Genomic DNA, 13,017 nt, shown 5'->3' with positions numbered 1-13,017 from the left:
AATTCCAGATGACCATTATCTGATTATTAGGAAGAAGAAGAAGTAAAAAAGTCTGCTGTTGCCAGATGTCTTAAAAGCACCTACGAATAAGACAGATGCGCATCCCTCTCTATGATTACTCCATAGGTTTCTGTTTATATTACCTGTTCTGGATCCTAACAGCAGTTAGGAGCTGGCCTGCTAAAGCTTGTTGCAATTCAGCTACTGTTCTTAATGTAAAAGGCCTTGCAAATGGAAGATTCATTATTAGCTGCCCTGATGTGCCATAGCAGCATTACTATAGCTGCAATTCATCAGCTGTTCACAAAGCAGGCCTGTTTGCAAAGGGAAGACCCATTAGTAGGCACCATGATGTACAGTGCTAACATCACCATATTTAATGAGTCTAATTAAAAAGAAACTCAACACATGCTTTTTAAGCAAACACAGATCAAATTCTTGGCCGAATTAAAATATTAACTCGTTTGAATAAATCTGTACAGTGATTTGGTTGGTATAATGATTTTAAACCATGGTTCAAACCATGGTTCACAACACACATTGGGGACTCACCAGTTTCACTGGTGTCTCACAGCTCCCCGTGAGCACCCCGACCCACCCCATCAGCTGCACCCTTTCCAGCAATCTCCACCACAGCTGTTTCTGCACAGACTCCCCAGCACCCAGTCGCAGTGCTCTGATTTAGGTCAGTGCATTTGTACAGAAACAGTCTAGTGAAAATGGAGAAGCCTGGTCAACCAGCAGCCCCTTCGCGGGTGTTCCAGAGATTTGTTACTGAGAGGCCTTGAGGAGTCAGGAGCTTTCCTTCAGCAAATCCAAGCTGGAGCATCACAAATCAGATCCTAAAGTTCAGCTAGAAGGATCAGCCAAAAGGAAGAATGCAGATTTTTTTTAAGATTCAGCTGTTGCCCTTTCAAGAGTCTCTGGAGTAGTTAGTGAACATGCCTTCCTGCTCTTCAATCTGTTCAGCTAAGTGACAATCCTCACATTTGCATTTTCTGACATAGCCTGGTCACTGCCAAAACTCGAGCTGTGGAGCAGAGGCCAAAGGCTTTCCCCTGGCAGCTGTATGCAAAGACCACAGCGCCCCAAGGCAAGAATGCTCCAGATGGCCTTTTTTTTTTCCCCCCCTTTTTAAATAACTGAAAGCCGTATGTGAACTGCTTCACTGGACTAGCCTCTGCACTGAGCTGGTCTTACTGTCACTGAATTTCCCCAAGTACACGGAAAGATGCAGAGGCTCTGGTTTACGGGTCACACCCAGAGCCGTGGTTTGCAATAGCCACACGACTGCCCTAGGCAAGCAAGCAGGCTCGGGGTTTCTACTAAAACCACCAGCAGTGATGTGGTCAACAAGAACTGACATTCGGGGCCAAGTTCCCAGTCTTGTGTTTTCAAACTCCAACTCCAGCAGTGCAGATGATGAAAAAGTACATAGCATTACACACAGCCCCAGGGGGGTGGGGCGCAGGAGCCCCCCCCAACCCCCCTCCTCCATACAGTGAATTTGCAAAGCCAAAGACACATATTTCACAGCCTCAAGCTCTGCTCATCTTCAAAATTCCAATGTAAAGACTCAAAGTCTCCCAAAGGATACCTTTTAAGATATCATTTATAAGCAATTCAAGGCTGGAATGGTTTTGATTGTCCTGTGGCTTTTGCAGAATTAAACGTTTAATTGAAGGACCACCCTTACTGAAAAGAAGATACAGCTTAAATGCTACCATACTCTGTTAAAGTGAAAAAAGCCTTCCTCCAGGGGGAAAAAACCCTAACACTACTACAGACTAAAAAAGAAAATTAGTAATTTTCCTCTGTTTTTCAAAGAAGAAATACTTCTTCCCTCTTAAGCAGTAATTTTACAGAAGTTTGAAACCCTAAAGAACTATGAATTAGTTTGAAGGCTCAGCCCAGTTTGAAACACAGGAATATGCCCAGTGCTGCTTGTGGCAACAGCCACGTGCCCTTCTGAAGTCTTAAAACAGGTTTATTTTCTTTTCCACAAGGACACCAACGGGCAGCAAGAAGCACCTTGGCAGGTTACGGCTGTACACAATTGAATAGGGCTCCCCAGATAATCAATCCCTGGCACTTTCATAAGTCACTGGGGTGGAATAACATTGTTTTCCCTAACTGCACACACCTCTTTGAAACTGCACCAGCCTTAATATTCCCTACTGGCTCTCCTGTTCCAACTCATTACATTTTATACCTCCCCACTTCAGTCTTAAACTGAAGTCAAGAGTTGCAACCGTCAATCACTGCTGTGCTCTTGGAGTCCCTTCATAAGCTGCAGTCTGAATGGAAAGCTTCACAGGCCTGCATTTACTGCCACCACAATGTCCCATCAACTGCACCATGATACAGATTGCTTGGTAATACATCCTAGGGCTCTAATAAGCAAGTTTCACATTGTTGGGTACATTTGCTTCATCTCCTCTGACTGAAATTTTAATGAGTTTAGGAAAGAGAGGTTTCATTGGGAACTACCAGAAAAGTGGGAAACCAAGGACACTTTCTCAGAGATTTTGGAAACAAACAAGTCACCAAAAGGCATCTGAGCACACATTTATAGCAGTGAGAGAACCGAAAGCTGCATTCCTCTAAAGCTTGTATGTGCCAGAGGGCATAAGTGATGGACTTCTAATTATATGCAGTCAGTGATACAAGAATGATCTGTTACTTGTCAATCTGATGCATCTTCTGTGAGTTACAGAAAAGATGAGAGGAAAAGAAAAAAAACATGACAAATTCTCCTGTTACAGTAGCAGGCTGATTAACAGGGGTGTAACTGTTACAAAATCACTTCCATTTAGAATAGACTATAGACTAGACTATTTCAGTTGGAAGGGACCTGCAATGATCACCTAGTCCAGCTGCCTGACCACTTCAGGGCTGACCAGAAGTTAACGCACGTTGTTAAGGGCCATTGCCCAAACACCTCTTAAACACCGACAGGCTTGGGGCATCGACCACCCCTCTGGGAAGCCTCTTGGTAAAGAAATGCTTCCTAATGTCCAAGTCTAAACCTCCCCTGGCGCAGCTTTGAACCATTCCCGTGTGTCCTGTCACTGGATCCCAGGGAGAAGAGATCAGCACCTCCCTCTCCACTTCCCCGCCTCAGGAAGCTACAGAAAGCTGTTTCCCTATTAAATTGCCAAATCTTTTCCATGCCACACCTAAACATAAAGCAATCATGCAGTTGGAACAAACTCAGAGATCTGAATGAAATACAGTTCACTCAGAGATAAAGTTTTTAACTAGTTATCTGGTTAAATTCAGTGGCTCAGGTGTTGGGTTTTTTTTAATCCCAGATATGCAAACAGTCAAGTTAAAATGGTTCAGCTGATGCAAGGACATTAACTGGTGTGTTTCAGTCATCAGATGTGTTTTCAAGGCAGAAGCATGAGGGTCCTAGAAGGGCCTGACATTCTGGACTCAAGTCAACCAACTTACAGAGATCTATTATATTTATGCTATGCAAAGAAAGTTTAGTTACATGATTGAGTGCTACAGGACTGTGGGTTTTCCACATGCACCTCAATGGCTGACAAAAGTTGAAGGAGAATGGAGATGATGTAAATTACCTTTTATTAATCTTTCAGTAAGAAAGAATGTGTTTTGCTTCATAGAAAAGAACTCTTAAACAAAGAATTAAACAAAAAAGACAACAGATTAAGGAAAGCAAAACAGGTTAAAAGTGTAGCTCAGTTTGACCGAAAGAAGATACAACCCCTAAAATGCAGATACATTTCTATTAAGAGTAACAGCAATTTTATCCACAAGCCCCTACCACCTTTATCAATAATCAAAGCCTAAGAAGTACAAATGGTGGAAAACATTCTCAAATATCTCAGAAATACTTAACAGCAAGTTACCTTTCGATCTTCTTTAAAGATTTCAGCAGCGGTTGTAAAATGTGGAATGGCATTTTTACAGTGGGGACACCCTGTTCAATATAGAAAAGGAAAACCAGCACAAACATTAGTCATAAATAAGATACTGCAACAACTCAAGACACAAGATAAATCAGTGGAAAATTAGTATTAAAAAAATCATTCTAGACAAGGGTTCTCCTGTTCTATGAAGAGCAGGACAAAGCATCTCTAGACCATGAGTCAGATACACAAACTTAAGCAGGTGTTTAAAATCCATGACTTCAAGCAGTTTAAGTGTATCCTTACAGTTACAAAACATCCCACATAGGGACCACGGTGCAGAGGGCTTTTCTCTACCGCCAGTCCCTTAAGAGCATTTTAAGGTCGCCAACCACAAACAGACAAACCATTTCTCTGCTGCTGTACCTTCTTGTGGGTTATTACTGCTGTTGCCACAGATACCAGCTACATTTGGACACAGGAATAAAGACAGCACAGCTGTGAACAGAAAGAGGTTGGAGTTGGAAAGGAAGACGCCAGGCATGTTTGTAAGTGTTCGGGAATTGCCTGTGTTAGAGCCAAGCCACCAGGAACACATGGGAGGGGAAGAGAAGCAAGTCCCACAGGCTACCCATCTTCCACTTATGGAGAACAGGGGTCCAGTCCCAGGCTAGGATGACTGCTGCTGGCCTTCCTGGAGACCTTCCTCCTGCTCACCACAAACTAGCAACCCCAGTGGAGTTTTACAGGTACAGCACATAAGAACCAGACAGCTTTGTGTGGGAGCTGGGCTGATACTTGTTTGCACCACCACAGCACTGAACAAAAGACCAGTCCTTCCCTTGCTTAAACATACACAATATTTACTCAAACATTTCAGAAGTCGCCACAGAAGGGGAGCAAGAACTGTTCTCTTGATTCAAGATTCAGATGTGAGTGCTCTTAATTCAGAAGCAATGTTTATTGTCTATGATTAATCTAAATTGCTCTCAAAATACCAATACTAAGTAAGGCTTTGAAAAGGAAAGTACCTGCATATCTGTAACAAATTACTTTTTTCAAACACAGCATAAAGAGGTTGTTCATAAGCAAAAACTCAGGACACTATTTTTTGCTTAGATGCAGGGAAGAAAGGAATGGACACGCTTCAGCCAAGCCTGTACAATGCTAGCAAAAGCAAAGAAGTTCATCCTGCTATTATTGCTGGATAGGAACAGAACAGAGCAGAGATCAGTTTTTCACAAGCTCCAATTACACTTACGCTACTGTTGCTTACCAGTATTTTACAACAAAGAACAAATGGCTGTGTTACTTTTAAGTCAGTACTGAACAAATGCCCTCTTAGGAGGCTGGCATGAACCCTCTCATAAACTGCACTCACCCTTTTAGCTCACAAGAAAAACAGCAGCTGTGCATAAACACTGCACACCCCTTTCACCAAAGGAAAGGCTGCACACCCCTTTAATCTTCACCAAAACGCAATTTCATTGCTTACATGCACTGCTTTGTACTTTAGAGTATTTTTTTCTTCATAGCTGGATTTTGAAAGCACTGCTGTGACACGCATATAAATACACAGAGAGACTATGTAGTAACTAAGAATACTGAAAAGTCAAGGGGACATTTCCTGGGAAACTGAGGCACTTCTGCAAATCCATCTTAATGGCTTCAAACTCTTTACACAGCACAACGGCAGTCTGTCCTGATGGCAGATGTGTTTTGGTGGGAGATAGTGCAGGTCCTCTACGGATTGTAAACTATTAACTTTGTAAGTCGTTCAGCATTTGCCTGGGAGGAAATGGTCAAGAAAGAAAAGGAGAAGGAGGAGGAGGCGGTTAGGGTTCCAGGCTGCTCCCATGTCCATCAGCCCACTTCTGTGACCCATTTTCTCTCTGATTTTCCTATCTGCCTGATACTGAAAAGCCTTTGGGTCAATCCTGCCTCCTGACACATCTTTGATAATTTCCTGTACTGTGGGTTGATTGCTTTAGTTGACTTGTTAACACTGCTCTACACAAATAAATCAGAACGGATGACAACATCTAGGGAAAATTCCAGAGACAAAAAAATAAAAGAGAAAAATCAGGCACCTCTAAAACAAAAAACACTTGTTCTAGTCCACATCCTTACGTGCTGTAGTTTACTGGAAAGCACTTCCAACTGTTACACTAAAACACAAAGGCCCCTAAAAACTTAAACCTTTCAGATTCCCCTTTCTGCTTATGATCTTGAGCTTGAAATTTAGGTTTCACCAAACAGCAACTTCCAAACCCTCAGTAAATGGTGTTTCAAGAGAAAGATGAGACTTCATGTTTGCTTATTCCCCTCTAACAGCTTTATGATACATCAGTCAGTGTGTTTCCCACCTTGTGAGTGCTGAACCTGCAGAGGACAGGGCACTTGGTAAAGCCTCTCCCTAAGCCCCTACTAAAGTTGCAGCAGGTAAGAGCCCTCCATGAGCCGTGAACTCTTCAAGAAACCAGAACACGAGTCAGCAAGTAACAAGCGTATTCTTTCAGACACAGAAAAGTCCAATGGCTATTACAGATGCAAGATGCCATTTTACAGGGGCCAACAGATGGCTGGTAAGAAAACAGTCCAAGTGGCCATTTAGCTGGTGACTGCTCAGAGAAGCAGCTGCAGCTGCTCAGTGTCCCTTCCAACCCAGCGAGTCACCACTGCACATGCCATAGCATGGTGCTCAGTAGGTAGCATCAGAAGGGCTTTGAGAATGGTTCTCAGCTTAAAAAATGCACTTCTTTTAAGGACAAAAGGAAGCATCTGACTATCTAGACCTTTACGGCACTTTGGGAAATTAGGCAAAATCAAACATGCGTCACCACCACCACACAGAGGAGCTCCATGTAACTCAAAACAACTGATAAAGGAACCTATGCTCACAGCTTTTATTTCCTCTTCTCTGTGATCTTTGCATCTTCCCACTCTAGTATCAAATGACAATGTTACCCTCATTTATGCATCTGAAGCTTCATCCCTCCTCCTCTCACTTCTCTTTTGGCCCAACCTCCTTTCTTTACTGCACTGTGCTTGCAAAACTAAAACACAACCATATGGCTTTTGGCAGAGCTGACTCCCAAGTCCAGTAGGCATTTTGTTAGCCTTGGACATCCATCCACGGAACAGATGTGAATGCTATGCTGAATTCCCAAGGAGTTTCAAGGAGTCACCAAAAAAGGGGGAAGGAGCACATCATATGGAATAGCAGAACTTCATCTGTTACAACTTAGAAGGATTGCCAAATGCAGCAAACACTTGGAAGCCACCCAACACCATCATTCTATTTAAAGCACACATGCCAAAAAAAATAAAAGCAGAGGTTGATGTCTTCATTTTGACAGACGGAAAACTTGTTCTCCTCATTCCCTCTTCACACCCACTATCACACATTTATTTTAAGTGTTAACACCATCTTCCAGATTTGAAAGTGCAAAGAAAGGAACTGTACCAAGCACTGTACATGAAGATAGGAAGCGTGCAGTCTCCTTACAAAGGATATTCCAGATGGGCTGCAATGCAAAGAGATTAAACTGGTGGCATCTGAAAGGTGTGGATAAGGTGTCAAGAATCAAAAGGTCCTGCCCCTTTCTCAGTAGTATTTATAGGACAGTAAGTCACTATGGACTAAAGAAGTGGGATGATTTATTCAATTTCATTTCAGTTGAATAATCTGGGTCCTATGGTAGATGCACGGGCTTCCTACAAGGCCAAGAATTGGACTTCCAATTGAGAAGCATTGAAAGTAGCACTTCTGGGAACAGAGTCTTCTAACATAGGTGCAGGGCTTTGCTTTACTGATTTTCTTTTGTCATTTTTACATTATTGTAAAATTTGATCTCAACAGTGTTAACAGCAGATGTGAACTGAACAGTAATTTCCTGTGCCTGACTTGAGAAATCTGAAAGGAACCTTCTCCTGGAACATCCAGCTTTTTCACAAGATCCCAGCTCAAAACCTCAAATCAATTCTGCAAATCTTAAACTAACTGCACTTCCTAATGCAGAAACACACTTGCACATTATCTGACAGGAAAGCAAAAGAGCTTAACATCTAACGCACAGGCAGTAGCATGTGTTAAGGCCATTCTCCATTCCTAATCAGCAAATGATACAGCTTTATTACAGCTCTGGCCAGACATTCTCACTTCTCTGTGCTAAAAATCTTGCACTCTGGAGGTCCCCCATGCAGCCCATGGTGGTATCTGCTCTGCCCGGCTGGGGGATGAGGGCTGCCTGCTTAAACCACAGGTCCAAGGATCTGTATGGGAATACCTGCAATAGAGGGGTTCTAAGCTCTATATGCCTTGCACTACAAATGTAAATTTTACATGGACCCAGTGTTTTCTACAGGGTGTTTTTTCCACCATTCACGATGTAAAGTTGGTAAGGGCTGGGAAGACACACTGCAGAACAGTCATGGTGGGCACCATCACACTCCTCTCCCTGAAAACCAAGTAGTTCTCAACTGATCCAGTACGTGAAAAATACAGTATCTGTGGGTAAAAATTCAAGAGGAATGGCTGATGAACAGCAGATGAGGGAAATCAAGTAAGCAAGCAAGCAGGCTTGATTCAGACTCATTATCACTGAGGGGGAGAGGCAGTCAGATTAAATCTCCTCTAATTGTAGAGGCATTTAAAGGAAAGCTAGCGAGCCTTTCGGGAGATGAAGCGATGGAAAATATATAGCCCAGCTTATTTTCCGTGGACTGAATTTACTGATAGCAGGAACAACTGAACAGTACAGCATCTCCATGGGTGTCTTTGAAGAAAGAACCAATGAGGCAGCATTGGTTTGGGCTCAGAAAGGCGCCCAGCAGAGAAGCTGGTTTCATCCTCATAGAAAGACTGGTTTGAGGACTCTGAAGAAATAAAGAACTGCAGGGCTGAGCTGGATGTGGCTTCCAAAATGATGCCACAAAACATTTGTGTACATGATATAAAACAAAGATAGCACATGGGGAAATAGAAGTACTTACTAAGTGCTCACATCACTTTACAAACTTTTTTTTTTAAGTTTGGGTTTTTTTTAAAGAAAAAAGACCCAAAAAACAGACTGAGGAAAGAACAATATAAACCCATTCATGAGGTAAGGTAAGACACACACAAAACTGATATTAAAACCCAAATGCACATTGACCCAAACATAAGAGTAATCAAGCATATGTTTGTGGTGGCAATTCAATAAATCCACAGAAATAACATCCTGTATTCAGATTTGTAAGCATTTCGCATAATTGCAGGGTCCCATGGGATGCAGAAGGGATGTAAAGAAGATTTCAAAGCAATGGAACAATCTAGTGAATAACCTACATATCTTTATTACATTCAAATGGACAATTTTTCATTGGACAAGGTTTCTTTTTTTAACCAAGTCAATTGTTTAGAGATGATGGTGAGTCAAAAGATAAACTTCAGAGATTCTTAAAACTTCTATGTACGAAATTATTAGGACCAGATGGCAATTATAAAGATGTCTCCAGAATAGTGGATGAAACAGATGCACCCTGTTGGACAATATTCATATTATTACATTTAAAATAAAATTGTGTGAAATTTTCAGAATTGCCTGAAGGAATCAAGATCTCTTTCCAAAAAACATAAGTTTCTACTTGCTTAAATATGAAAAACGTCCTTTAAGTAACTTCATGCTTTGTTTAATTTGAAACTACAAAGCTCAGTGATATAATATAACCTCTCTACAGCTGAGCAGTACAAGGTTAATTCAGTTTCCTTAGAAGAGTGGAAGCTGTATTAGCATAGCACATAGAAGAAAGGTGAAGCTTTTTTTAATGAATATAAATCAAAAGCTAACAATTTGTACAAAATAGATAAAGGAAGCAAATGGACATCAAAGCAGTATCTACAGTCAGCAGAGGTAATAATGATGTTTTAAGTATATAAGGGGTTTTAAACGTATCAGAAGCAAAAGAAATCCAAACAATACCAGCAATGTAGCTTTGAAAGAAAACGATGGAGTTGTCAAAAGGAACTTCACTGAATATATAAATGAAAATATTAAGTAGGTGTGGAGAGGGCCTCTATGTCTGGCATCTCCAAAATACTGTTTGCAGTTCTGGGTCCACAAATCAAGAATGAGTTCAAACTGGAGGGGACTCAAAAGACCCATAAGAAAAGTAACAGGACCGGAAAGTGTGTTTCATGGCAAAGGGAGGCAGGAAGCCCGGAGTGTCAATAGCTTAAATCCAAAGATTAAGTAGTGATAGAAACTGAGAAAAGCCAGTCTAGTTTTCATTACAACAAGCTATACAAGCTGGGTGCCAAAGGCTAAGTAACCTTCAGAGCTGGCTGTGTGCTGAAGCCAGTCAAATTCAGGCAGGAAATTCACATTCCACATCCCTAGTGCTTTTTAGTCTGAAAAGAAATGGTTTTCTAAAAAAGATGCTTTCACACAGCGGTTCTCCACCTGATCACAATGCAGCCTGTCCCTGACTCACATTGCTGAGCTGAAACTGCTACAGAGGTGATAAGGTTTTGCTGTCCTTTTATCACCATCTCCTGAGCAGCTGGGATCTGCAGTGTGCCAGGACTGCCCCACAGGTCAGGTGGGGACAACAGCCTCTGCTGACCCTAACCTGAGCATCCCAACTAAAATGGCTCTACACCAGTGCAGATCAGGCATTTTAACTTCAGAAAGCACTACCTTATGCTTTTTGCCCACCATTAACACACAATGATGTATAACCCCACCCGTGTTGTTTCCATGTGTGCTTTTAGCATTTTCTACATAATGAAATCTGGTAACTGAAGGAACAAAGCAGCACGCATATATTTCACATGAGACTTTCCAAAGAGATAGTTTAAACATGCATATATTTTAGTGTTGTAGCTGCTTCCATAATACTAACTTAAACTGTCAGTATTTTCATAGTAAAGTCCTAGCCAACTCCTTAGAAGAGATCTGAAAACTCAGTGATTTGTGAGACCGTGGCATTTGTGCTGCCTGTGTTCTGTCCTCAGCATGACGAAGGGCTCTGCTCCCCCTTCAGCCCCCAGCTTCCTTTAGTACCTCTCAACGGGTGATCTCAAATGCTTTAACTAATATCAATTAATTACGCTTCAAATTGTCCCTAAGAGAGACAGACGTGATTATCCTCCTCTGTCATTACACCCAAGGTTAAATGGAGTCAGGAAGAGGTTAAGTGACTCTCAGGGTTTACAATCCTGCTTGAGGGGAGCAGGGCTTCAAGGTGCTGACTCCATTCATTCAACTGCAAAACACTGGGGACTCAGAGGGCTCAGCACGCAGCAGGATAGAGCGCTCAGGGTGCAAAGTGCAGAGCAGGGAATGACTTTCAGATTCCCCATCTCTGCTTGAAGTCATCACCATCTAAATAACAGGGGTAGACACTACGCACTGTTATTGGTTTTTAAATGACTGCAATTCCAAGCAAGTGAAAGCAGCACATTGCACAGCTATCAAAGGAAACCCAGGAGCTTGTAGACCGCAGAGCAAAGCAAAGCCCGTTTCCACTTCAAGAGTTCCAAGTGATTAACTAGAATTAAAACAAGAATATTACTTGGTCAATCAAGGAAAGACAGGCCACAGACAGTAATTGCAGAGATAAGAGCTGAAAATGGGTATACTGCTTAAACCAGCACAATTCATGTAGCTACAGAAGTTATTGAATCCACAGGCAGATTTGAGAAAGGCATTTGGAGATGTTACTGAAAGGTTAATTTGCTTTTGTTCTACCAGTAGAGAACTGGAGGCCCTTTTAATTGAATATCTGGAAACAAAGTTCATTTTCTGACACAACCTGACACATAGCATAATCATATTTCCAAGACATGAGATATTAGTAACTGAGAGGAGGGGGATTTGTCTTTTGATTTGAAAAAGGTCATGAGGTTTTCAGTTAAGCATCAGGTCAGCCAGGGCTTGCCTCGCTACTCTTAACAGGCAATCTACAACCAATTTCACAGCCTGCTAGTGGATTTTGTTGCATTTTTTTCCAAGCTCTCCTCATTTTGTAGCACTTTGGGGGTACACAGAGGATGCGAAGGAAAAAAACCCCACACCTCTGGAAACCACAGCCTTAGACATGAACTATTGAAACGGCAGCAACGGAATCATCAGAATAGACCAAATTGCAAATGTGAGGAGAAAGACTCAGCACAAAACTCCTGGACTGTTTTATCCACTACAAAAGGCTGTATGACAGACTGCAGCGAATCACAAATGACATGACAGCACTTGGCATTTGGCAACAAGCAATCCTTTAAGATGGAAAGCTGTAGAGCAAACCACCTCTGGACAGAAAGGATTAAAGAGCAATAGTTACATCCAGAACAAAACTTAAGTGTCAGTTCCAGCAGACCCACATGGCACAAACGAAGCTGGTAAGAGCAGTTAGCCAAGGCAGCATCAGCCTCTGTTAACCACAAAAAACAGTTAAAGAGCAACCAAAATGATTTTGCCACCTGACATGCCAGTGGATGCAACTGATATCCAGAAGATAAATTGCTCTGAGTTAGCAGTGGCCCAGCAGAGCGCTGGGGGAGGCACCGCTGACTGACACCTGCACTAGGTGAGGCTCGAAAGCAGTCCTTGCTATGGTATGTTGCATCACCAGAAAAAGCATCTGTCTTCCTGAGCACGGGTTTGATGACAGTGTATAAGGGTGAGTGGCATATTCATAGTTAAATGACTCATAAGGTACCCCACACAGGCTCTACCTGACATTGCACCAACACACCTGTATGTCTGTGAGGAGAGGATTTCACAGGGCAAAGGGCATTCACCTCCTTCCTCTTCCCCTTCTCACAAGCCTGAACTGTTTACATACAGGTAATACTCTTCACACCAATTCAAAAGCAGCTGTAACATTTTAGGGTTACGACAGATTTAAAGCATGAATGCTGTTTTACAAAACAAGAGGAGCTCGATCACCCTTCCAAATTTTAGTTTAACGCCACAGCTCCGCAACAGCCACTGCTGAGTGCTTCCGTCACAGCCTTGCACAGTCCTCTAAAGTGCCTCAACTTCTGAGCTGAGAGCAGTTAGAACTGTTCTCTTGGTGCTAATTAATATCCTCGACACAAACACTGGGGCTAAGAGCAGTTCTGCCAGCCTGATTGCAGAGACCACTCTACGAATTA

General features: G+C 42.2%; 1 protein-coding gene across 1 annotated transcript in view; it reads right to left on the bottom strand.

The window, feature by feature from the left end:
• PDIA5 (protein disulfide isomerase family A member 5) overlaps window positions 1-13,017 on the bottom strand; it is a 102,089-nt gene that overhangs the window by 9,797 nt on the left and 79,275 nt on the right. The window contains exon 15 of the mRNA XM_055718481.1: window positions 3,879-3,949. Coding sequence (XP_055574456.1) covers window positions 3,879-3,949 — 71 coding nt within the window. The remainder of the gene's footprint in view (window positions 1-3,878; window positions 3,950-13,017) is intronic.

Source organism: Falco cherrug, chromosome 8, assembly GCF_023634085.1.
Source record: "Falco cherrug isolate bFalChe1 chromosome 8, bFalChe1.pri, whole genome shotgun sequence".
In the NCBI taxonomy this organism is placed as follows: Eukaryota; Metazoa; Chordata; class Aves; order Falconiformes; family Falconidae; genus Falco; species Falco cherrug.
This window is presented reverse-complemented; position numbering and strand designations above follow the sequence as displayed.